Below are 26,905 nucleotides of genomic sequence, written 5' to 3' on the forward strand. Positions count from 1 at the left end.
ATCAGCAGGGGGAGGGAGCCCAGAACTGCCAACGCGATGGCACTGAGTATCAGCAGGGGGAGGGAGCCCAGAACTGCCAATGCGATGGCACTGCGTATCAGCAGGGGGAGGGAGGCCAGGGCTGCCAACACGATGGCACTGAGTATCAGCATGGGGAGGGAGGCTAGGACTGCCAACACGATGGCACTGAGTATTAGCAGGGGGAGAGATCCAATACTACCAACACGATGGCACTGAGTATCAGCAGGGGGAGGGAGCCCAATACTACCAACATGATGGCACTGAGTATCAGCAGGGGGAGAGAGCCCTAGAACTGCCAACACGATGGCACTGAGTATCAGCAGGGGGAGGGATCCAATACTACCAACACGATGGCACTGAGTATCAGCAGGGGGAGAGATCCAATACTACCAACACGATGGCACTGAGTATCAGCAGGAGGAGGGAGCCCAATACTACCAACATGATGGCACTGAGTATCAGCAGGGGGAGGGAGCCCAGAACTGCCAACGCGATGGCACTGCGTATCAGCAGGGGGAGGGAGGCCAGGGCTGCCAACACGATGGCACTGAGTATCAGCATGGGGAGGGAGGCTAGGACTGCCAACACGATGGCACTGAGTATTAGCAGGGGGAGGGCGGCTAGGACTGCTAACACGATAGCACGGAGTATCAGCTGGGGAGGGAGCCCAGAACTGCCCAAAACTGTGGCACAACACATTATTTCTTAATATATTAGGTTAAAGGACAGTCAAAGTAGTGAAATACAGCTAAGGAATGCAAGTGTGTTTTACATGCTGGTGTGTAATTTAATCTGATTTCTTCTGGCAGGGATGTAAAGCTGGAGGACACGTACTTTGACCGAGATGTAGAAAAGGCTTTTCTGAAGGCCAGCTCTGAGATGTTCAATGATAAGACACAGGCATCACTGCTGGTGTCCCGGGAGAATGGAAACATGTACACCCCTTCTGTGTATGGCTGCCTGGCCTCTGTGCTTGCCCAGTGAGTGCCCTCGCCTCTTAGTGTCGGCAGTGTGGTATTGTGCAGCGCAAACAAATTACAAAAACAAGCAGTCTTACCTCCTGTTGTTTGTTCCAGATATTCTCCCCAGGAGCTGGCCGGACAAAGGATCGGGGTCTTTTCATATGGCTCTGGCTTTGCTGCTACATTGTACTCTATAAGAGTTACTCAAGATGCCACGCCTGGTAAGACATTCATTCTTATGCTGCAGACTTGCTATTTTCAGGGTGCTTTATGTGATACATTTTAAAAGAGAGCCTCTGCAGACTACCGAAAAGGGGAAGTTTTGCTTTTCTTCCTCCCAACACCCACCCATAATATTTGGAATGTATTCTTTTTGGGGGGGGGGGCGACCTAATCGACAACTCTGTGCTCCCACCGGCTAATCATAACAAAGATGTGAATTGCTTTGTTTGTCTCAATGATATAGGGAACCAGAATAGGTTACCTTACATGACTAAATGGCCATTTCCCCAGCATGTGATTAAGAGATCTCACATCTGTGCTGCTCACCTCTCCACTATACTAATATTTTAACATCTGACGAAGCTCCGCTATGGAGTGAAACGTAGGGCATTTTTCTTTCTTTTGAGCACATGATCACTTTGACACTTTTTTTTCTTTTATATATAAAAAAAGAAAAAATATCTTTGTGGGGTAAGGAGGATTGCATCTTTGCTTTTTATGGTGCATGGTGATCCCCAATAGCCAGCCAGGCATTTTTTGATAGATATGGTGAAGTGTGGGGCCTGTCCATGTTTGGTGTATGTTCTTACCACATGGATGGGTGTACCCGTACTACATATCTGTATCAAAATAAATAGTTGGGTTGAGGTGGAAGAATAACATTTAGTAAAAATAGATTATATCTCAATCTTTCACTGTAAATTAGTTGACACATTATAATTGATCCTTCTGCTACTCAACGAGTATACTGGTTGGAAGTAAGTATGTTACATGTTTATTATAACCGGGATGACATGCATGGTGAATGAATGGATGCTCCCCTTGCCCTATGGGTATTAATCAATGACAAGTCCATATATACCTTTTTATGGTAAAACCCTGAATACAGGTTTCTGGACGTTTTGATTGGGCTTCATTGGTGCATAGGAACACGCACCTGCGTACAGTTGAATAATCTTTTATATTTTACCAAAACATTGGGTTATGTTTTTTTTGCATTAAATTTAAAAAAAGTTGTTGTGTTTTTTTTTTTTTTTTAAACTGCATTTGAAAAACCATTGCGCAAATACCATGTGACATAAAAAAAATTGCAACAACCACCATTTTATATAATGTTTTGGAGTTCTAAGAAATTTTGTAGCAAAAAATGATTGTTGCATATAAACAAAGTGCCAGAATAGGCCTGGTCTTCAAGTGGGTAATAACAATTTTTGTTTTTATATTGATGTGAAAAAACTAAAGTTTCATTGTGTTTTGTGTATCTCCACCAGGCTCCTCTCTGGACAGAATGACATCCAGCCTGTCTGATTTGAAAGCAAGATTGGACTCCAGGAGGAATGTTTCCCCCAGCGTGTTTGCTGACAACATGAAGCTAAGGGAAGAAACTCATCATTTAGGTATGGGTCTGCCATGTTTTCTAGAAGAGAATATTGTAAGGACAATCTAGTCAAATAATAAAATGCAATTTTAATTGATCCAAGTTTCCTTTGTAAAGTTACCTATGGACATGGTATGACAGCAGCCTCATGTCTGTGGGTTCTCCTGGACATTGGTAGCCATAGGGGGATAAGGGATGAGACTTTTTCTTTTGTGATCACTGATGATCCCTAGTATTGATAAACCTCCTTCTCGATGCTTCCAGCACCTTCCCATTACCTTAAAGGGTTATGCAACGCCCCACAGACAGCTTGGCCTTAGGTCCGTTGGATTGTGCCTTTACAAAGTCTATGGGCAGTGTATAGCAGCAGCCACCAAGTTGTGATTGATGAGGACCTGTCCCTCTTATTTGGATTTCAGGAGCGTTCACAAAAACGTTTATGTAACTGTGCCAACAGTGATTTGTGTGCACAAACCTCTACACTTGCCTTGCCACTACTAACCAGCTTGGTTTGCAGACTAACCAAAATTGGCTGATTTGCAGTGTTCGGTTGTCCTCAGAAACCCATTGCCTCCCAGTTGATTTTCTAGACCAGTTGTTCCTGTACTACATGGGACCCTATGATACCTGAAAGCAAGGTACATTGCTGAATGCTAATAGATGCCGATTTGCTTTTCAGGGCTAATAAAAGAGACAAGGTGGCTGCTTTTATTTTCTTCTTGGTGGGAAACCTCTTCAAAATTTTAAGCATTCGTCCTATCAGGATGTTAGAAGGAATGTCACTATACTATGCTACAACAAATTATTATTTCAGGTACTTGTATAGCGCTGTCAACTTACGCAGCGCTTTACATATATATTGTACATTCACATCAGCCCCTAACCCTCAAGGGGTGTACAATCTAAGGTCCCTAACTCACATTCATACATACACATACTAGGGCCAATTTAGACATGAGCCAATTCACCTACCAGCATGTCTTTGGAGTGTGGGAGGAAACCCATGCAGGCACAGGGAGAACATGCAAACTCCAGGCAGGTGGTGCCCGTGGCTGGGATTTGAACCAACGACCCTAGTACTGCCAGGCGCAAGTGCTAACCATTTAGCCACTGTGCTGCCCTATAAGCTACAGAATTTCTATACCTAATCTTAATTGGCTGAGTATCACACACATTCCTGCAGACTGAACAAACTTTCCTTTTATTTTATGTTGCAGGTTAATTCCTTCGGTTGTCAGTGCCTTCTAGTGGCCAAAATGCAGTATAGTTTCTCATTGAGGTAGTTAAGACAATTTTGTACTGCATGTTGGCCGCTGGGTAGAGCTGACGATCATAGGAATTAATCTGTTACAGAAAATGTGGGGGAAAATATGTCCAACGTACACAAATGTGTGTTCACCCAATGAATCAAAGAACATTAATTATACACTTAAATGGTGACTTGTAGGAAAGCATGTGGTGTGTTTTTATGTTTGTTTTTTTGTTTTTTTTCTTGAACCGTTGAGAGGTCTTTTTCATGTGGTTCTTTAGCTGATCTAATACAGAATACAGATAAAGGAAAAGAAAATCAAATCCTAGTTGTTTTTAATATTTTATATTTCTGAGACATTTCTGCCCTGTCCTGAACCTGTTGCTATATCTTTTTCCCTTGCAGCAAACTACATACCTCAGGGCTCAGTGGATGACCTTTTTGCTGGTACCTGGTACTTGGTGCGGGTGGATGAGAAGCACAGGAGGTATTATGCACGTACCTCCTCACTGAATGATGGACCCCTGGAGGCAGCACTAGAATCCGTCCATTCAACCAATGCTAGCGAGGTAAGGGATGCTGGTTGTAAATTATATGGTGATGGTGTGGGTGATTGCACTTCAGGGTGCATAAAATATAGCTTTTGCTCTTCGAATTTTGACAGATACCCTTGTTTGTTTTAGGTAGCTGTATATTTCAGAGACGCAGTAGAGCATTTTGCTAGCATGCACGGTTCGTGTAATTTATTTCCTGAGTTTCCCACTTTCCTTTTTGTTTTTTTCTACAATAGCTGAACAGCAGGGAATGATGGGATCATTTAGGCACTGTGTATAGTTTTTATTTAAAACCGGTCTTTACGGGGGAATCTGCACTGAAGGAATAAGGAAACTGTTATTGCTGACAAGTACTTTTGAAAATGCTGGTTGACTGGCTTTCAGACTGAGCCAATACCATCAATGCTTTTATTGTCACCCACCTGGAACAAACAATCATATCAGGACCACTGACTGTGCTTACTACATGCTTGTTCCAGGTCAGTAACTCATCGTAGAGAATAGAGGCAGCCAGGTACCTAGCATTTTCAGGAGGTCCCATGTGTTTTTCAGTCCTTAGCTGTTAATGCTTTCTGTCACTGTACATTGGACAGATTTATGGAAACACCAGGTAAAATAAAAATTGTTACCTAATATGGTGTTGGGCCGTCTTTGGAATCCAAGACGGCCTGAATTCTCCTGGGAATTGACAAATATAAGTCTTGGATGGTGGATAATGGAGTCTGATACCATTCTTCATGCAAAAATCGAAAACAAGCCTGAACCTTGTTCTCTAAAATTGACCATATTGGCTCTATATTGAAGTTTGTTGACTGTTGCTCCCAGCGAAGGTGCGAGACTTCGTCTGCATGCTTGTCAAACCACGTTTTGACACCAGCTGTGTGAATTGGAGATTTGTCTTGGAAAATGGCGCTGTTTTTGGGAAACAATGTCTGCACCATTTGGGTGCACATGGTCGTCCAAAATTTGTATATAGTCACTGCCAGTGACTCTACCTTTTCAAGGTGATAATGGGGCCTGCAGAATACCAAGATATAGCTGCCCAAACCATGATCGTGTCACGACCATGCTTTACGGTTGGCACAAGGCAGTCCTGGTTGTAAACTCGGGACCGTGTTTGCCACACATGAACACGTTTGATGGTTGGGAACTGTTTGAATTACTATTCATCAGACCATACTACAGTCTTCCATTGATTGATAGTCCACCCTTTCTCATCTTATCAATATCGGTCGCTAGTGGTTTGGCAATTTACCTCGCCCGTGAATGTTTTGCTTATGGAGCTCCTGCTGCACAGTTTTTATGAACACGGGCGTTGGAAGACTGAGATTGAGCTCTGCAGTCACTTTTGCAGTTTGTTTGTTTTTTTTTCTTCTTATTCCGGGTCACAATCCTGCGCAATGTTTTTTTTTTGTTTTTTTTTTTTTTTTTTTTTTTTTTTTTTTTTTTTGTCTCTTTCAGTCAGTTGACCATTAGATTTTGGTTCTCGGAAACTATATGCCATCATAACCTTTGATACTGAACCTTGTAACCCTGTAAATAAATTAGCAACTTCAGTCCCTGAGGTACCAGCTAAGTGGGCACCAACAATTTTTTTTGCCCTCTTTTAAAATCCGTAAGCTCTGACATTACTCCATATTACAAGCAGGGCACAAAGTGAATGATTAAAGTGAAGCTTCCCACCTGTTAGCTAGGTGTCTTATCACACAGCGGAAACAAAAGAATGTTACATCACTTCTGTTTTTAACGCAACACATGTCATCACTTTCACACCTGCAAATCATGTGGTGTTTCCATGTTTTTGTCCAACCCGTATATTTTATGGGATTGTGTTTTTTAATTTTCTTTTTTTACTTTTGTAACAGCACTTCCCGAGTCCTGCTAAGAAAGTACCAAGAATCCCCACTGCATCAGAAGCTGAGGCCATCTCTGTAAGTAACGGAGAGCATTGACCTGAACCGCATCGGATCTACGCGTTTCATCGCTGATAGCCAGCACCTTTTCGAAACAGGCTACAGCAAATATATCGGTTATAGAGAGGCTATAAATAGCAATTGTAAATACTAAGAGAGCTTAAAGCTCACCTATCTGCAAAAATTTTTATACAATTTAAAGAAGGGGGGCAGAATGGATTAGATGCTTAAAGTGTTTAGTGCACAATGGGGCTTATTTAGTAATACAGTGCGCAAAGCAGAGCCAACCAGATTTCATCTGACCATTATGAAAACCGTGAAGGATAGTTTCTGATTGGTTGACTGATTATTGTGGGTTATTGCATATTGAAGTTTGCCATATTCGTCTTAAACCTTCAGGCTTTCAATAAGGCAAAGTGTTGCTAATCAGATCAGCCAATCAGAAATTCTCTTTCAATGGTCAGATTACACTAAAATGAAGAAACGGAGTGTATTGTTGCTTGTTGCACAGATTTATTCTAGAAGCCCCTAATACTTTTGCTCATCTCAGACAGAGTTAGTAGGTTTTCCACACTGCCTATTTTCTACCTTAGAGGTGGGAGCTTGTATTGCCTCTGTCATGTCATTTTAAAGCACTTTACACATTACAGTCCGCAGTAGATGAACAGCAACCATGTACTGTTTCAGCACACTTTAGCAGGTCACAAACCATGTACCTCGTACAGTATTTATTTTCTCATTACTGGCTTGATGAGTTTTGTATGTACAATTGTGGAACGTCGCCCCAGGAAGAAGCTTTGCTGATCACACTGGTGCTAAACTTTTGGGTTGCAACCCTATTAGTTTGTAAAATGTAGAAAATTTATGTAAATTTACTTCTTATTTTGGCAAATTTTGTTTTGTATGTTTTTGTATAGAAAGGCCAGTAAAACTGGAACACAAGCCGATTTGTATAAATTAAGCCATTATGAAAGAGCAACTGAAAATGGAATGTTTCATATTGGAGGGAATGAGGTGGGGTCTTTATTGCTGGCTGGGACCCCAACATAGATATGAACCCCAGTGGACTGATGTTGACAGACTGCTTGGCTTTTAGCTGAAGCACCAGTATTGCAAGCGAGGGGAAGCCCTCCTCTTACATGGAAACCACTAGAATACCATATTTTTGCTTCCTGTAGGTCCTTTTTTTTTTTTTTTCAATAGGAGTAGATTTGGAGCTCTGGCTGATGACTGAATTATTTTGGCTAAAAAGCCTAGATTGGTCTGTTGTTCATAACATGGTTTGGAGAAGATCTTCATTGGGTTCCAAGCTTTTGGTAAAGACTTGGCAGTAACTTACCCTCTCTACACTAACCAAGAAATAGTGTTTTTTTTAATTGATAATCCGTCAACAGATATAAAATAAATATATATATGTGTGTGTGCAAATGTCCCTTTTACTTTGACAGAAGTTCACATTTTTGTACAATGTGTACAGCTGATTGTGGACTAGTTTAATAGAATTGGCCATTAAGTACTGAGCAGAAGCTGAATGGATTTAATGGACAGGACGTCAATTGTGTGTCATGCACAAACCGTTTGACATGCACATGTGGTTTCAGTAGCTCTTTTTATATAAGGCAACACGTGTTTACTGGTCCTTTACCTGTACCTATTACCTGAGCTTGGTCATGGCAGCCGTTTTTGTTGGCTGAAGCTATAGTTCTAAGAATGCAGCTTGCTAGTCAATAGGAATCGATGTCATCTTTGGGGCATTGTTCAGTGACTTTGCTTGCATTCTCAAAACTGATGCTTAGTGCACAATAGGGTTGCCTGCAGTTTGCTAAGGTAAATGGTATGTTTCAAAAGAAAATATCACCTAGAGAAGCACATAGACTAATCTTCTAAGTAACAATATCATAATGGTATGTATGGATGCATTCAGAAGGCAGTTACAAGCACTGGATTGAAAATTGAGGCAGTTACAAGCACTGGATGGAAGATTGAACTCATGGAAGAGAATCTGCCACTCGACTGAAGTTTATATCTTTTGATTTTATTAGTGTTCATGGCACTCGCACTCTTTTCCCTTTTTATCAAAGAGCATCCATGTTCGTTCCTGGCGCAAATAACGCACAATACTTGTACCCCTACCATGCTCAGACATAGTTTGGCCAGTTTAGGAGGACACATATAACCTAAAAGTCTTTGTAATGTGGAAGGAAACCAAATCCCGTGAGGGAAACTCGTCTAATGGGAGTAGTGTTCTTTTTGAGAGTTGACCTGGTGGTCCCAGTTCTATATGGCAAGAATGCTAACCATCATTTTTTTTTAAAAAACTGCCAATGAAAAGGATATATATATAAATATATCTATGAGGATGCTAGGATATGCGTTGGACCTTCTTTACTAGCCTCCATTCCATACTCCTACCTTTCTAAATGTCCTGCACCAAAGCAAACTTCTGGCTAGCTGCTCGTGTATGCTATACTGGGGTTTTGTAAAGAATTTTCTGAAACACGGGCCATCTGATGGAGGGCTTCAAGAGTACGAGAGCAAGTGCTTGGCATAAGATATTTAGATTACTGGGAATAAAGGCATGGATGTTGGTTAGATTTATACTTTGATCCCCCATTTGCCCATTCAGAGGGCCTTTGCACCCTGATGTGGAAGGTAATCTCTCTGCATGTAATACACCCAATGTCCCCAGTCCCTATAAAAATGCCTATGTTAGGAGCTGCCTTCTGAAACAGTCTGTAACCTCCTAAAGCAGTCTTTTGACTCTGCTTCTTTCTCAAACACCATTGTGATATTATCATTGCAAAATGTAATTTGTACTTTTCTTTGTGTAATTTTCTTCTGACTTGTATTATACTTTCTGTGTATGCTGCTGTTTTTGTACAGTTAAATTTTTTGCAAGATTCCCTAAACAAATGTACAGTACACAAATGTAAGAATAGTGCTGATATGTGTGATAATTGTTTGAAAACCTATAGAAAATGGTCCTAATGTAACTCCTTCCAATGTGGAGGAAGTAAAAAGAAACTGCTAATTATGTAAAAACTTTAAACAATAAAGTTTTCACAATATTTTATAAGATGGAGGTCTTGGGGTTTTTTTTGTCTACTTTATAGAATAAAATTGTGATATTAGACCCAGAACACTAAATGCTGTTGGGGTGTCATGGAGGTTTGTCAAGGTCATGCGACAAGTATGTTAAAAAAGCCAAGAATAAAATGTGGCATCATATTGGTATCATGTGCTTGCAGTGATTTTGGTGTGCTTTATAATTAAAGGTGTTTTATGAAAGAGTTTGGTTTCTATTTCTCCATATTTCTTTCATATGCACAGTGAATACACTTCCAAATGGAGTTCAGTGAAGGATACTGTTAATACTACAGAATGCAAAGACATTTTGCAACAGTTTGCAGAAGGCCCTTTTCCCAAATTATCCTTTAATATGTTTGACTAGCACAGCCTTTCTAAACCTTTAAGGTGGAGGAACCCTTGAAATAACTCTCTGGTCTCAAGGAGGCTCTGCTAATAATTACTATATCTACTGTATGCATACCGTACATTAGTGTGATAGTCACTGGGGGAATGCTTCTTACATTTGTGGCCAATGGGAACATTTTCCCCTCACAGATAGCTAAAAAGATCATTGGTGTCAGTGGCTAATTACACTGTTCAACAGGTAAAAAGTTTTGGGCATAAAATTAGCTAATCTTACATAATTTTGGGGTGCTGAAAACGAAAATGACCCTAAAAAATGTTGATTGGCTCTAGTTTCCATGATATATTCACCCATCTAATGAAGTAAGCCATTCAAAATTATGATGCAACTTCAGCTGCATATTGCGCAATTGATACTGGTGACCAATAGAAAATTGCATGTATACTGAGATGATGCAATATTAGCCTTTAATTGCATCACTTCACTGCATAAAAGCTGCAGTAGCTGATTGTAGTTCGACAGCGTCTTTACATTTCGTTTTATGCTTATATAGGCTACTCAGTAATGCCTCGAACTTGTGTGAATAAAGCAGATAATTTCTGCTATATCTGCGGTGAAATAACTTTTATCTCACAAAAAAGGAGGATAACAGGAATGATTAAGAAAGCCTACAACTTGTATTTTGGCTGCAAGATAGGAGACCAGGACAAGAGCTGGGCACCACATATATGCTGCAATTCTTGTGGGACGGCACTGGAGCAATGGTTGAATGGAAAAAAGGCATCTATGCCTTTCGCTGTGCCAATGATTTGGAGAGAGCCAACAGATCATGTTAGTAATTGTTACTTTTGTATGGTGCCTCCAATTGTAAAAGGGCTAAATAAGAAGAAAAAGTTATCTGTGCACTATCCAAATATCCCATCGGCAATACGTCCAGTTCCTCATGGAGAGGGGCTACCAATTCCTAAAGCACCAGAATCCTTCGTGGTTGAGTCAAGTGAGGAAGAACCTGAAGCGTGTAGTCACGTGCAGTTGTAAGAGATAGCCCTTTCCTCGAATACAAGAGAAAAGCCAAGAGAAGCAAAACCGACACAAACTGAAGACAAAACTAGTGAGAATCCTAAGTATTAAAATGATTCAACTTAGCTTATGGCTATAATTTTTCTTGGTAATCCTATGCAATATATTATGCCATTTAGGCTTTGTTATGTAGTCAATATCACTTGCTTTATATTTGTGGAAAGACATCTATCTATATAATTATTGTGCATTATGTAGTCATTACGCCTATAGTAGAAAACTTTCCGTTTACAGAAAAACTAGAGCCAATTGACACATTTCATTTTTATATTTGAACTCAGAATGTGAAATTCATTAAGAAATGGATCCTTTTGTTTCCAAAACTGGCAAAAAATAAAAATTTGTTGAACAGTGTTATCAGAGGCGTAGACATTGCTCAAGTAATCTCTGGAAGAGCTTTAGAGATTCATGGAACTCTGGTTAAGAACAGATGAACTAGAGAGATGACTTCACCCACTTGCAAGAAACACAAGATCTGGAAGTTTACTCTCTTCTCGCCGGACGTACGCATATATGTGGCCTCTCAGGGGGTGGACATAAATGTGTCCCAAATGTAAACATTTCTGTGCTGACAGTGTGCACTCCCAGCACTTGTACCGGCAGGTACTGGAAAGCTCCCAATGCCTACTTTCCATCAGGAGCTTTCCGATCATGTGACTGCCAATTACCGCAGTCAGATGATCAGAATGCCCACCTCCCCCTCCTGGAACTTAGGCCCTCCTTAAAGGGTTGGGAGGTGGCGGCGGTAAGGGTTTCAAAGGTGATTTCAGTACTTGTGTTTCCTGCATGCACCATGACTTACTACTGGTTTTGTTTTTTTACCCTAGGAGTCAGCTTCAGGTGCCAAAAGACTTCTTGCCAGCCAAGGTCTGCTGCAGCAAGCCAGGAGTACAGAGCACTTGCCTTAACCCTAGTGAACACTGTTCAGGGTATTGGAAAGCAGATCATCTTATCCAACACTAGTACCTGACCTCACAAATGTTCTGTTTGAATGGGCACATCTTGTGGAAAGCCTTTGACAAAGAGAGTAGTGTTCTAGCCGCAAAGGGTTGGGTCCACAGCATAGTAATGCTCATGGTTTTGGAATGAGACTTCTGACAAGCTCATACAGGGTGTGATGTTCAAGTGTTTGATCATATAGAGAACTTTCATTGATTAGGACATGTGTGAATGGTATTGAAGTAACTCTTGACACTGGTAGAGTAGAAGACTTGACTTTTCTCTGCTGTAGTTTAGTTACACTTACAGGTCTTTACTAGAATATATTCTGGATTTTTGTACAACTGTACACTCCTCATACCTGATCAATTAAGGGCCATCCTGCAGTCTCATGGATCTGCCTCTCCTTGACCTCTTTTTGGTGTACTTGCTGGATGAATCCATAAAACGTTCTGAGATGACCATAGTTGGGTTATAAGGAAGGTCCAGTCACCAGGCACTCGTCTATAAAGGAAACCTATAGTGACAGAATATGGAGGCTTCTGTTGCTAACCTCTTCTTCAGAAAATGCTCCTTGATTGCCATCACTGGCCTGAAGCAATTATACAGATTAGGAGATGTGACTTCAGTCTGACATGGTTTTCCAGGTCATTGACTCAGATCGCACTGAAGTCATACAACTGGTATTCTTAGGCCATGGAAGACAGACAGCTTTTTAGTAAATGTCAACAGCAGACTTCATATTTTTTTCTAAAGGTTTCTTTAAGAGCCCAATTAAAGCCTCTCCCCATTTATTCACATTCACTGCCATATGATTTGATTTTAAACTGATTATGGCTTGGAGGAAATGCGGCTTCTAACCCTTCCACTCCAGTGTTCTGTGCTGGCACAGATGAATAACCGTCACACCGCTCATCACAGACTTGTGGCTGACCAGGTCTGTTAGGTTGAGCACCTCAGGCATAGTAGCCAGATGCTGGTGCCTATTGGTTTGTGTAGTTATATGCAGACACACAACACAAGAAAAGGGAAGTAAGATTATGACTATTGAGGTTGATTGTACAATGTCTGTTTAACCGAATATACACTCACAGGCCACTTTATTAGGTACACCTGTTCAATTGCTTGGTAACACAAATTGACAATCAGCTAATCACATGGCAGCAACTCAATGCATTGAGGCATCTAGACATGGTGAAGACGACTTGCTGAAGTTTAAACTGAGCATCAGGATTTAAGCGACTTTGAACATGGCATGGTTGTTGCTGCCAGACGGGCTGGTCTGAGTATTTCAATGCTGATCTACTAGGATTTTTATGCACAACCATCTCTAGGGTTTACAGAGAATGGTCCGAAAAAGAAAATATCCAGTGAGCAGCAGTTGTGTGGCTGAAAATGCCTTGTTGATGTCAGAGGAGAATGGGCAGACTGGTTCGAGATGATAGAAATGTCAATATGGACCAAAATCTCTGAGGAATGTTTCCTTGTTGAATCTATGTCACGAAGAATTTAAGTGTTACTAAACCCAGGACCCTGCATTCACTATATCTGGTCTCCCACAGTACACACAACATGGAAATGCAATTATTTTAGTAAATATAAACTGCTAAATCCCTTTTCTCGTTAGAGCCGTCTTGTAGCTTCTATCAGTGTCCAGCCCAGCACTAGCTAAAGCTTGTAGGAGGAGTTTTCTTTCTGCTCTAGGAGGGTGCAAAACCCCTGGCCTCTGTCTGGACAGTGTTGATTGGCCCTGTGCTGATCACATGCACTCTTCTATGAGAAAAAAAAACCTCTCTAGCAATACACACCAAACTGAGCATATGCAAATGCCTGTGGTTCAGCCTGTTTTAGCAGGAGATAAGCGGTGGTTGCTTGAAAAAGGGGAGGGACAGAGAAGAAAGGATCAAACAGCCTTTTTACACAATGCAGAGGGTTAACCCCTTAGGTTCCACAGTGAGTATAACAAGCATGCTTTACTGCATCTACAGACTGATTTTACTGTTGTGGGTTTAGTAACACTTTAAGGCAGTTCTGAAGGCAAAAGGGGGTCCAACCGATACGAACAAGGTGTACCTAATAAAGTACCCGGTGAGTGTATATTACCATGTTTTTCACTTGGCCTTTACATCAGGTATGATTCACTAAAGATTCTGCCTTTTCCAAGATGCCGGAGTTAGAACATATAGAGCCAAGATGACTGGAATCGTGTTCTGGGATTAGTCCAGCTTAGTCTTTGCAGCTTGCTGCCCTTTTAATCTCTGATGTTCTCCAGATAAGATATTTTATGACAGTAGCCGGTATGTAATAAAATATTAATTTTATAGAACACGCTTGTGTTTGGAGACCAAAAACAAAATAACACCGCAATGTGTCAATACATTATGTACTGAATTACAATGAATATCATCAAAGCAACAATTCTGCATGCACTAGGTAAACAGAGTGAGATGCAAAATAAGAAGTACAATATTCAAAATTCAACCAATCAAATATGAAACAATCAGTAACAGATACAAGAAAAAGTGAAATGGGGAAAATTGCACATGCATAAATAAACCAACAAACACAATCCTAAAGAATGATGGTAAATAAAAGCTACAAGTTTTGGTGTGCATTAAGTACAGTGATTCTTTATAATCTCATCCCAAAGCACTTCTCCATGCTGTGTCAGTATTTTTATATTTTTTTTCTCCTAATGTGAAACATAAGCAGCTAAAGCAACTGAGTAAGCAAAATCTGAAACCTCAGGAGATAATTAAGGGTTTTCTATAGAAAGATAAGCGTCTAGCACTCATTAATACCCGCTTGTCCGCTGCTGGTATGGTTTTTACCACCTTTATTAATACACTGTAACAAATTCACATGGAGGCAGGGGAAAGACTTTGTTTTCGATGGAGAGAAGTGATTCACATTGAGGGCATTAGTCCATTCATTCTGTGCTTAGGCCTCGGGAAAATACATTACATGACGAACAGTCAATAAACAATTTTCTACTGCAGGGACCCTATTTACCAGTAAATGTCAACCAGGGCTTTGTTGGAACCCTGGAGTTCCTTCAGACAAGCTGTTCTCAACCAGGGTTCCTTTTAGACCATCTATTCACAACCAAGAGTGCTTCAGACCAGCCATTTTCAACCAGGGTTCTTTCAGACCAGCCATTCTCAATTAGGGTTGCTTCGGACCAGCTTTTTTCAATCAAGTTTCCTTCAGGCCAGCCATTCTCAACCAAGATTCCTTTAAACCAGCCATTCTCAACCAGGGTTGCTTCAGACTATCCATTTTCAACCAGGGTTTCTTTAAACCAGCCATTCTCAACGAGGGTTTTGTGGGATCCTATGGTTCCTTGAGAGATTGCTAGCGGTTTCTTGAGTTGTGGCTGACTGATCCCCCATTTGATGGTGTTTATATAGTTACAACACCACTTGGCAGAGCCAGTGGTATGACACCAATGATCTTTTAAGCTCTCTGCATGGGCAGCATTCCATCGAAGTAAGGGGGAGCAATCTACTGGCCACCAATGTAATGGGCATTTTTTCCCTTGACCCCTAATAAATTGTTTTTAACAGAGAGGTTCTCCAAGACCTGAAAATGATGTCATTGGTTCCTCTGGGACAACAAGGTTGAGAAAGGCTGCTATATACTCCTTATGAAGGCATTCAATCTAAAAAAAATGACTTGCTTTTATCAACTTCAAGTGTTGTGTATCCAATAAAGAGTTTGTTATTTAACATTTAGCAGCTTACATCTCTCCAGCCTCCAATGAACTAGAAATCCAAGCATGCCTTAACATATTAGAGGAAAGTATGTCTTCATTTACCAGCAGCCTCCAACCATTGCATTCATACGTAACTCTTACTTTTATCATTCAAGCCAAAATCTTCTTGGATTGTGTCTTTATTATCCCAACCAGGACAACCCTTTACTTCTATTCACTGCAATGGGAAGATGTAAACCCTAGAACCAAAAACCTCCCACTATTTCATGCTGTGAAGTTCATGCAGATACAATACAAGAAAAGCTCCCATTACAACATGGGGCTTATTTTTTTTTCCATGTTAAGACGTGCTGAAGAAGAAGTGAGGATTCAAGCACAATGTTAAAATGTAAATTTCTCCAAGTGTTTCTAGCAGTTTAAGCCACAAAAATAAAAAAGTGAAGGTTTCCTTGCAAAAAGGGTTGGCGCTTCCCTAATTAGAATGTTTTTGTGGTCAATTTATACATCAGTAGTGCTTATCAGAGTAACAACTTTTACATACTTTTAAATAAAGGTTTCGAAGTGCTGTGTGACTCACAAAAAGAAGTTATATTAATCTGTTCCATAGTAACATATAAGGTTTTTTTTGTCAATGTAGTAGGTTTGCAAGGTGCAACAAAGTGCTAGTACAGTGTAGACTGAAAATATGTGATCACAAGTTACGCTGATTTTAGTGTACATCTGACCCCATTAAATAGTCCAGGTTTGGTACCCTCTTGTTCATAGCTTAGCCAGTGTATTCTTATCATAGGTGTCCAATCTTGTAGTTTTTCGGTGATTGCTTTACCAAGGAGACCTCATTACTCTTGCTGTCTCTAGCTTTTTTTCACATACAAGGTGGACACACATAGATACATAGGAAGCAATAAACATGTTTCAGTGATTCTCTGTCATCCGCTCTTGTCTCAGCCCATATGAATGGGGGCCGCATGTATGGATCCTGGATCCCAGGGTGACCTTTGTGCTCTTCAGTACAGTATGTACCTGCAATGCATTGCAAAGCAGAAATGATTAATACCATGACTTATCAGCACATATGCATATTTGGCAAGCCAGTTTGTGCACAGCAGGGCACTACTTGCGGCATCTCTAGATGTCACTACGAGAATATACTACATCATTTCTACAAGGATCACAGCTGCAGACAAATGCATTAGCGATGTCTTTGTGTGCAGTATATTTATGTCAATGCATTGCAGGTCATTACAGCAAGAGAGACACAAAGGGGGTCCGCTAAGATTACATAGAGCACCCCTTTATTGTGATACACTGCAAGTACTATGGTCGCTAACAGAAAAGCTAGGACCATTGATCTCTGTGTGGAAGAGGTGGTCCCTCTGCAGTGTTCAAAGATGTCCCTTGCTGAATGAGACCTATAAACTCTGCAAACAGCAAATCTCATGCTCTCTGCTCATTGGAAAGCTGTGCCTCAGCAGGGGGTTGCATTAGCATGCTGGCAGAGGATAGTCTTTTATACTCAGCTGTGGCTGCATTCTATAGAAAACCAGCTATAAGACCTTGCTCACCTTTTGCACCTGGAATGTACAGTCTCTAGCTGATTGAAACGAAAAGTTTGGTGCTCTTGGAATTTGGTTCTTGAGGAATGAACTATGCTTAGCTAAAGACCCAGTGTTGCTCATACCTGGCATACCATCTATAAAAAGTGCTGTTGCATGTAAAAAGGCAATATTTCAGATTTTAGGACAAGACATGTTTTGCATGACAGCATCTAAGGCAAATCATGCAAAAGATTTTTGGTCACACTACAACAGCCATAGCGCCCAACATTGTTCACTCAAGTGAAGATTTGTCATTCAGGTACACTGTAATAGGTATGGGCTACAATGGACTGGCCCTTGTGGTGTGACGCAGCCCCGTGGCAGCTCTGCCAGTGTGTGCCATATTCTTCATTTGTGTGACATGTAGAATAAGCTTTAATTAGCCTGTGATGCATCAAAAGTGATTTACAGCACCAGTGAGACCGTCTTGTCTACAGTATATGATCCTACTATGCCTACCGCTATACTGTGTACTGCATTTGTTTAGGTGTTGGCCCCAGTATTTAGTAGTAGTGACAAGCAGGTCTGTGAAAAGTCTGTCATCTGCCATTCCATTCACTCATCCACATCATCTCTTAGAAGCCCTGAAGCAAGACTAATCTAAATGGCAGGCACTACTTCTAATAGTCATCTCTAAATTTTGTTTTCAAACACAAGAATTGAACAACCAATCAGAAAGAATGACTACCGAACAGCAGTGATCAGAAATCTGATTTTCTGTAGGGGTAACTTCTACCCCCATCACTCACCTATCAACAAACTCTTTATAGCCATATGGAGATAAACCCGGCTTTTTGGCACTCCCCAAGCCTTAGGCTAGGGCTACATGGAAAGTGTTATATTTTTTTCTTACTGAGACGTTTAACCACTTTTGTACAATCATCTCCTTGTTACCAAATTGATGTCATTGTGCTGTAAATGAAGTGACTGCCAACAAATGGTTAAATCTCTATGCAGCCGTGGACTAAAGCGACCTACCGACATAAAAAATATGATTACTGCACTAGCTAAGGCCATGGCATCATAGCATGTACAAACCCTTAAAGAGATCCAGTCATGGCTGAGCTTATGCAAAATTATTTTTTTAACTAATATAAGTGTGCAAGCTTTCTAATGGAACATGTATGTTTGTCTGCTACATAATTTGACTTTGTGAGCCAGGCATAAGAGGTAAAAGAAGTATGACACTTCCCACCCAGTCAACTGTCTCCCAGCTACTGAATGTGTATAACAACATCAGACAGAGCATTCAGAGGAATGTGAACAACTATGGAGCTCTATTATTTGATACTGTTAGGCACACTTAGGAGCTGTGAGGCAATGTTAGAAATCAGGAAGCTGACAGGTCAGCAATAGTCGGACTTCAGGTGACCTTTCACCCCGGTTTCTAAGCTGAATGGTCAGATTCAAAGCAAGTAAGGGTCCTTTCACACGGGCGTTCCGTTTTTCTTCATAATTTCAGTTATGTTTTTTCAAAGAAAAAACGGATTCGTTTACATCCATTTTTTCATCAGTTTACAGCAGTTTTTTTCATCCGTTTACATCCATTTTCATCCGTTTACATCTACTATTTGTTAGTGTAAATCCGTTTACATCCATTTTTCGTCCATTTCAGGATTTTTTACGGAAGAAAAATAGGGTTTTCTTCTGTTCAAAAAAACAGATTTGTTAACGGATGCGGACATTAACAGATGTAAACAGATGATCATCCGTTTACCTCCACTATTCCATAGAAATACATGGGTGTCCATTTTTCATCCATAAATGGACAGATGAAAAACGGACACATGAAACGTCTGTGTGCAAGAATCCTAAGGCTACATAAGTTGCAAATTCTTCCTAGGTAAGCTGACACAAAAACAATTCTAACATTGAAGAAGGATTGATTCAACCCAAAGCCCTTTGTGAACCGACCTAAGTATCTTCCCATCTCTAGCATCAGTTTACAGAAAAAGTAGTCTCTTTCTCTACCAGCCATAGGATTCCAGTAGGTTTGTAACAGCTTTAATTGGATATAATCTGCCTTATAGGGAATATATCAAAAGGTTAATTTTGCCTAAGCAGTACCCTGAAAATTTTATTTTTTTCCTTAAATTCCTCCTGAAAAATAGCAGTACACTTCCTGTGCCTTGAGCCTCAAAGTGGTATATTTGCAGTGCGAGATCTAAGGCACCACTGTCTGTGACTTCCAGTCTCATGAAGTCTGGAGTAAGATTTAAAGTGGAACTTTAGTCAGAAAATTAAGTCCAGCTAGATCACTTCAGGCTGTACCCTTTTGCAGGTATAGCTATGGAAAAAAAAAACAATTAAAAATAAGCACCTATACTGTTTAAAATATAGTAATACACTGTCTCACTCTGCTCTGCACATGCTCAGTTGCTCTCTATGTTTAGGCACTGTGCCGAATTTGCAGAGGTTGATCTGACAGCCTAAAGATTTATTTGTTGCTCAGGACTCAGCTTCAGCAAAATGTCAGCCTCTAGCAAGAGAAAACAGGAACAATGCTGGAAGCAATTTACAGTGCATAATAATTTTGGTAGCATAATTATTAATGTTGCATGTATGCTTCTTGCTAAAGACCATTCTTTTTTATTAAAGTTGTTATGGGTAAAGTTCTGCTTTAAGCTGGCCATACATGATTTTTTTTTTTTAAGCAAAAATAAAAACAAAATGAGCAAATACCCCCATCCACACATATGAGGTGGATGGAGGAATCCTTCCCGCTGTGGTATTGTATTCTGACAGCAGGGAACCTGCCCCACCATTAAAATACAATGCTCAGTGTTTCCGGCTATAGCCGGCAACACTGATCATTTGGGATAAACCTGACAGGCTGGTTGTATACATGTCGATTGATACATCGTCCTGTGTACAACAAGCCTGCTCATGCATGGGTCAAAATTTTTGTGGTCCCTGCTGGACCAACCAACGTTCGATCCATGTATGTCTGTCTTTAGTGATTTAACTACTTTGTTTGCTCACTGTTTTCCTTGCTGGAGAGGAAGCTGTACCTGAGTAATAGCATTGCAAGGCTCTCCCTGCTTCTACTTTATGCATCTTATACTTCCTCTACCTCTCCTGTGGCTCCACCAGTCACTAGTGGGGCATCTCTGATATGAGGAAGCAAAGTCCTGCTCCTTTATCAAGATGGCTGCCTCTACACAGTGGCTCAGTGCAGAACAAGGCATTGTGAATCAGTTAAGTGGAAAATATCAGCTGTAGGGAGCCTACAGGCAATACTGGTAACTGGACAGCTTCCACATTTCATGCCCTCTTTAAAGAATTTTTCTACTCAAAAATTATATTTCAGGTATACATTGGTGGACTAAGTCACCTGGCAGCTTCTTCTATCACTTGGGGGAGCCAGCAGCAAGATCTCCTTGTCCTAGTTGGTGTTGTTGGTTAGTTAGCACCCACCTAAAATTTCTGGGTTTTGCCACTCACATTCAAGTGTTCCAACATGGCGAGTGGACCCTTTTCAAAATGGCCAAACAGACGTGAAGAACTGCATCTCATTAGCAAAAAATCACAAGGGATGTAAGAAATTGCCAGGTGGGTTGACTGCACCATCCAAAATATCAATTTTAGATAGGAAACTCATTTATATAAAATATTCTATGAATAAATTGACTAATTACTTCATGCCATTTAAATTTTCCATCACTAAGCTTCTTATATGCCGTATTTGGAGCTCTTTAGAAGGTGGAACAAACTGGATCAAAAAAGAACAAATGCATCAAAAAGATGCTGATAAGCATGATAATAGCCCGTGTAAACATTGTTTTATATGAAAATATATGTGCGCACAGACATGAGCTGAAAAGTGCCGATTAAGCTTTGATTACTACCAAATTCTCAGTCATGGCTTTCTCTATATCTGATTTTTATTTTTTTCCTGTGACTAATGAAAACATTAATTGGCAGATGTCACATTTTAATTAGGGTATTAAGCGATTCTTGTGAGCAGTGCGGCACATTAGGAGAACCAGCACAGCGTAGCAGATTATCCTGATCCTAGATGCCATTTTTACTAAGCAGCCTAACACCCTTATCATTCAGCATAGAATGACACGTATTCAGCTGACTGTCCATCGGGAATAGTGATTACTAATTCCTCGCTGATGAACTGAATTTGTAACAGTAAATACGTGTTTTAGCATTATAGCAAACTTGCACTGACACATAAAGGTGCAGCATTATGGCTGCTTACAGTGTACCGCTTTAATGCCGAAATTACACCTTAAAATTAAAATGTCCTTCACCGAGGTCTAAATTAGCAAAGATTCCTAAGACAAGAGCAATGGATGGTCTTTTTCTGTTGAAAGGCTCAATCAGATCAGTCATGATCAGTCAGTGTAGAAGAAAGTTCTCATTCTCGTCAGGTAGAGTCGTTCCCAGTGTGGAATTTCCTTCCATATTGACTTATTTTTGGTGTTCAATCTTTAGTTTGAACGAGCTATTTTACCTGGCAAAGGGTTCACATTTCTGTCTATCCAGATTTCAGATTTACACAACTCTGCCAAACAGCACAGTCCTATCTGACAGTTCTGCAGCAGTTTGGTAATATCTATAGGTCTTATCCCTCCCTTAGCCTGTAACGGGACAGTGAAATGAGGAGGCAGCGCATTGATGAGCCCATCTACTTCTATTAGCATGTTCCTTGCTAGCACATTATCATTGTAACACAACTGCTACAATGATAACCGGAAGTATTAAGAAGACCATCAATAATGCAACTCAAAGAAAATCTCTAGATTCCCCCATCAACAGTCAGTGTTGATGGGGGGAATCCCTCCAGTGGAGCTACTGTGTTCTCTGGGTGGAGGGGTGGTGCGGGGAGCCGTCCCTGCCGGGAGGACACAGTGGTACTTGCTATCAGCTATAGCAGCTGGCAATAATCGTATGAAAAATCCGACAGACTGATTGTACCCAAGTCATGCAAAAATCAAAATGAGTACAATTAGCCTGTCCATGAATGGTTTGAATCTCGGCCGATCCTCGCTAAACCAGCCAAGCTTCGAACCATCTATGGCCAGTTTGAGGCTCCTATGGCTCCTTCTGCCCCTCCCAGTCTAAGCTCTGCTGTAAAAGGGTTTGCCAAGGGCTGATTTCAGGTCAAATTCAGGTACTTACACTGTTTGCATTTAAAATAAAACACACTTAAAGATGCATTATTGAATACAGAGCTGCAGTAATTGTGTCTTTTACATCTACCTGTAGTTGAGTTTTAAAGCTTTACGTACCGATCTGCTTGTGCAGAATTATCATTGCATCAGCAATGTTTTTAGGATGTCAGGAAGATCTGCTTTACAGCTGAACTCTAAGCAAGTAGATATATGCACAGTTGAGATACATTTAAAAGAACTATTTAACCTGTCGAAGAATTTTTAGTTTTGGCCAGCCACTCACCCATGTCGGACAAGATAACCAGATCCTCATCTCCACCGCAGTAACATGTCTTAGTCAAGTGTACACCACCAGGGTCCCAAATGACTAAAGAAGGAGCAGCAGCACACTGATAAGTCATCACTCTGCTCTCTCCTGCAGTACATTCTGTGATAACACAAGCACACTGCAGCAAATCATGACTGATTCCTAGTGCTCCTACTGACATCAACACAAATTCATGTACTTACACTACCTGAAAAAGTCACGATTTTTAATCAATACAGCCCTGCATTAATTGGTGTTTTTCTTTCTGCTTTGAGTTCAGCTTTAAGGGCCGGTTCACAAAGGAATCACTCAGGGACACACTTCATGTATGATTCCTGTTCGATTTGAGTGCAGTGTGCCTTCAGCCCATTCATTTTAAGTAGCTGAAATTTCACTGCATTATACCAAAAGTATTGCATGCACTACTTTTAAAAATGCACTGCAACCATATCACATGGTACTTTGGTACCTTTCGTTCCGGCGCAAACAAATGGGCTGCATTTGCGCTCTGCGTTTGTGGTGTCATTAACTTTACACAACTTGACACACACTACAGAACGCAAACATAGCACATTTTGGGCAGGAAACGCGCACAGAACATGGGTTTTCCGGCACCACGTTCCAGTGTGAACCAGCACTAAAGCCTAACTCCAAGTTTAAGTTAACTTTAAAAGGTTTGTTTGGCCCAAGCTGCTCAGCCATTCAAAGGAGGCCTTTTGAATTTTATTAATGAATACATGGTTTCCTTGGAATGGCTGAGATGGAGATTGTGACATCACCCATCCACCTCAGCCAATCAGAGGAAGCCTTGTATTAATTCATAAAATACAAAGCCTCCTGTGAATGGCTCATCATTACTCATGATTTTGTCCCAGAAGTGGGAAAGGAAGTTCTCATCTTGCTGCTGGAACACAGTGCTATGTACTCTATGTAGCTAATGCTACATACAATTTATACAGTACACACAGTGGCTGCATGTCTTAGTAAAGGAAGTAGTTCGTTTGGACCAGCTTGGTCCAAATGAACTACTTAAAGTTCACTTAACCTGGAGTTTAACACTGTAGCTCTCAATGGAAAATTAAAAACGTTTGCACAAAGAAAAAATGTCTCTTCATATTTCTTAGGAAGAATCAGTCTTCTTGTTAGCTAAGGTCCTTCTAAAAACTGCTTCCCCTTGACATCCACACTGACATGATTCAGCAGTTATGAGTTTAATAAGGAATGTTCTCTTTGGGATTTTCAATATAAAAGCTAAAGTCACAAGTGGCTTCCATATATCTCTGCCTTCAGTGATACATGCCCTCCTGAGAATTCTGGAACAAACAATATAGCAAAAAAAAAATAGTATGCTGCCCATAACATCTGATTAGTGGTTTTTGAGAAAGATCTAGGAATTTGGTGGGGGCAACTCCTTCAGATATTCAAAAACTTGTAGGAAGGCCAAATCCCGCTGCAAGCAACCCAAAATTGAAAGAGTCAGAACACTTAAAAGTACTATTTCAGTACTAGATGGACATGGTGGGTTGACTAACTGGCCAGCTTGATATATTTCATGACAACTCTGAAAGTGAGGTTTAACCATTTTAGCTTCTGACTCCATGCCACCATGGAACTCATCATCATGGTACCACCCTCTTTTTGCTAGATTGTACAAGATTATTTTACAATTGGTAAAATCCAGCAGACAGGTTATGAAAGCCTTATTTTTAGTTTAAAGCTCAGTTGAAGTCACATAATTTTTATCTATGTATCATCCTGTACCCAAACAAATGATAAAATGCACTTCCTGCCCTCCCACTGCGGTGTTCTATGCTTGGCATAGCTAAGTAACAGCAACTCCCCTCAGCACAAATGTCCTCATGCAGAACTGTGGGGTAGAGCAAAAGAGAGGGTGTTCTCTGACCATGTCTGTTACAGGTCTGTTACCTAATGTACTAGGCAGCATGGTCAATCTCTGGTGCCTATTGGACTGTACATTTAGCCACACTGTACAACAGCTATACAGAAAAGTGTAAGAAGGACTAAAAAATGAATGCTGTTATTATCATCATCGCTATCTGACTGAAAATCTATTTATGTGACTTTAGTCGGGCTTTAATAAGTGCTGGGAGGCAGAGCTGGAAATGCCAGTGAGTAATTAAACCAACTAATGTTCAGCCAAAGCACAAAATTAAGCTGTTTTGGGTGAACAAGCCTTATAAATAAGCCTTTTTTATGCATACCATACATAGCAGAAACTTACTGGAAATTCAGGAATGTGCCTACCCAAATTTTAAACATAAGTGTGATTTTGGGGTCACATCACACTCTGTCTCTTTTTAATGGCACACCAGATTAAATTATTAATCACACCAAAATGTCTACTATATGCAGGAAAGCCATGATGCATATTGAGGATTTATCTAAAATGTGATTAAACATTAGAAAAATAAATGACTCTCATGTTCTTTGTCCATGTCCTAAAGCAGATCCGTCAGTCACTTACAGGCAATAAAGCTGTGGTTTTGGGGACTGGACAGTCATTAAGCCTACTGCATTACTCAAGAGTCTCTGAGCTTCAGGTAGACAATTTCTCCCTTGTTCTTATTGCTGTAAATGGAAATCTTTAATCATGCTGGAAAATGGCTGTAGCTTAATAAATGGTGGCCCTTACAACTATTATCAAGAAGGTCATCATATTATTTATCTTTCCTCTGTGCATCTGTTTAGGGCTAGGGGTGCCCACAACTGGTGCTTCAGTTAACATATTTCACAGACTAACAATGAGGCCTTCAAACCAGTTTTCTCTGCTGGGAAAGCTAAAACTACTGTAAAATCAATAAAAGGAGTCTTATTTCTTTTGATTCACTTTTTATATTGTAAAATAAATTGAGCACCCAGCATCTGAAGACCTTATCGTAATGTCCACAGGTGTTGGATGGAGCCCAAAGCTTGGGTTTAGGCATCCCCCATAGCCCCAAACTATCCACCATCATCTGGCTATTTAAGGCAAACTGAAATACAGTCAAAATCAAAGATGAAATCTCCCAGGGTGCAACACAATGAAACCTCATTTCAATTAGTCCTTTATCTATATGGGCCTAAGGAAACTGAAAATACTGATATCACATATTCTCACAAAAGCCAAGAATTAGCAACTCGCTAAGCCTAAAACTGCTCCAGTTCTCAAAACCACTGCATGTAAGTGATTAGTCTAACTTTTTGTTGCACAGATCAGTTTGCTAAACAATGAATGGAAGCATTGGCACTCTCAGATCCCTTCTAGCAAATAACTTATATAAACAATATAGTTATTAGGGAGTGACTTTTTTTTGGAAAAAGGTCTTCAAGGCATCACTGAATAAAAAAAAAAAATAAAGTTTATCATCTCATGGGCAACCCTGTAAAAGTTCAGCTCCTACACATTTTATAAAATTGAACAAAATTTAGAGGTATGCCTTATTTCTCGTCGGGTTCTGTGAGGCCTTCTTGTGTTCTTCTCCTTTGGCTCTAGACTGGTAATGAGGGGAACGCTTTCCATTGCTCTCTTCTTCTGCACTCTGTGGAGGACAATCCTATACACTCCAGTGATAGAACTTCGGGAATCTTTGCCCCGATTGTTAAGGATGTGTTCCTCTGTTATACCCAAACTCTCCAAAGTGTTCTTTACTTCTGTTTCATCATCCTTGAGGGTATCTGTGTCTAAGAGGTGTTTTGGGTCTAGTCCGAAGGGTTCCAGAGGCTTTGGATATTGTATTCCATGCATCCATTCGCTGTTCATGATGTAGTCCACAGTGCACCTCTCTGAAGGTACAGGTTTTAGCATCCCCTTAATCAGTCGCTGGCAAGATTCAGACACATACGGAGGAATTGAGTATGTTCCATCTAGAATGCACTTCTTTAATTTGGCCACAGTATCTGCTCGGAAAGGCATGCTACCTGTCACCATAAAGTACAAAAGTATGCCCAATGCCCAGATATCAACAAAAGCACCAATGTAATGCTCATCCCGGAAAAGCTCTGGTGCAGCATAAGGTGGAGAACCACAAAAGGTGTTCAGTGTTTCTTCTTTTTTACTGATGGTGCTAAAGCCGAAGTCTCCAACCTTTACACATGTGTTGCTGGTGTAGAAGACATTTTCTGCTTTCAGGTCTCTGTGTATGATGTTATTGTCATGCTGGGTAAAAATAAAAGGGATAGCAGTTAATCATAAGATATAGAAAAATGTATACCTGCTGTAAATTATAAATATATTGACTTACACCAAGAGGTTTAGTGACCATATAATTGTATGAGGCTGTGGGTAAAATACAGATATATGGGTCACAGAATTCCAAGGTAAGTCCTTATATCCTTAATATCCAATTGGGTTTAGGTGGTGCTTCGCCCAGGTTCCTCAATAAAAATATATATTAAAATAACATACTCA

The 26,905-nt window shown here is 40.4% G+C and overlaps 2 protein-coding genes across 4 annotated transcripts in view; one reads left to right on the forward strand and one right to left on the reverse strand.

Annotated features, from left to right (window-relative positions):
- The window catches only part of HMGCS1 (3-hydroxy-3-methylglutaryl-CoA synthase 1), a 35,646-nt gene extending 26,269 nt beyond the window's left edge, over positions 1-9,377 (forward strand). For all 3 annotated transcript variants that reach the window (XM_089687801.1, XM_089687800.1, XM_089687802.1), the window contains 5 exons: positions 831-1,001; positions 1,098-1,204; positions 2,477-2,602; positions 4,238-4,401; positions 6,252-9,377. In XM_089687801.1, coding sequence (XP_089543927.1) covers positions 831-1,001; positions 1,098-1,204; positions 2,477-2,602; positions 4,238-4,401; positions 6,252-6,338 — 655 coding nt within the window. In that variant the 3' untranslated portion in view covers positions 6,339-9,377. The remainder of the gene's footprint in view (positions 1-830; positions 1,002-1,097; positions 1,205-2,476; positions 2,603-4,237; positions 4,402-6,251) is intronic.
- Positions 9,378-14,051: 4,674 nt separating this feature from the next.
- Positions 14,052-26,905, reverse strand: part of NIM1K (NIM1 serine/threonine protein kinase) — an 84,005-nt gene continuing 71,151 nt past the window's right edge. Inside the window, exon 4 of the mRNA XM_089687803.1 lies at positions 14,052-26,653. Coding sequence (XP_089543929.1) covers positions 25,904-26,653 — 750 coding nt within the window. The 3' untranslated portion in view covers positions 14,052-25,903. The remainder of the gene's footprint in view (positions 26,654-26,905) is intronic.

Source organism: Staurois parvus, unplaced genomic scaffold, assembly GCF_062004578.1.
Source record: "Staurois parvus isolate SC_StPar_1 unplaced genomic scaffold, SC_StPar_1.0 ptg000438l, whole genome shotgun sequence".
NCBI classification, from domain to species: Eukaryota; Metazoa; Chordata; class Amphibia; order Anura; family Ranidae; genus Staurois; species Staurois parvus.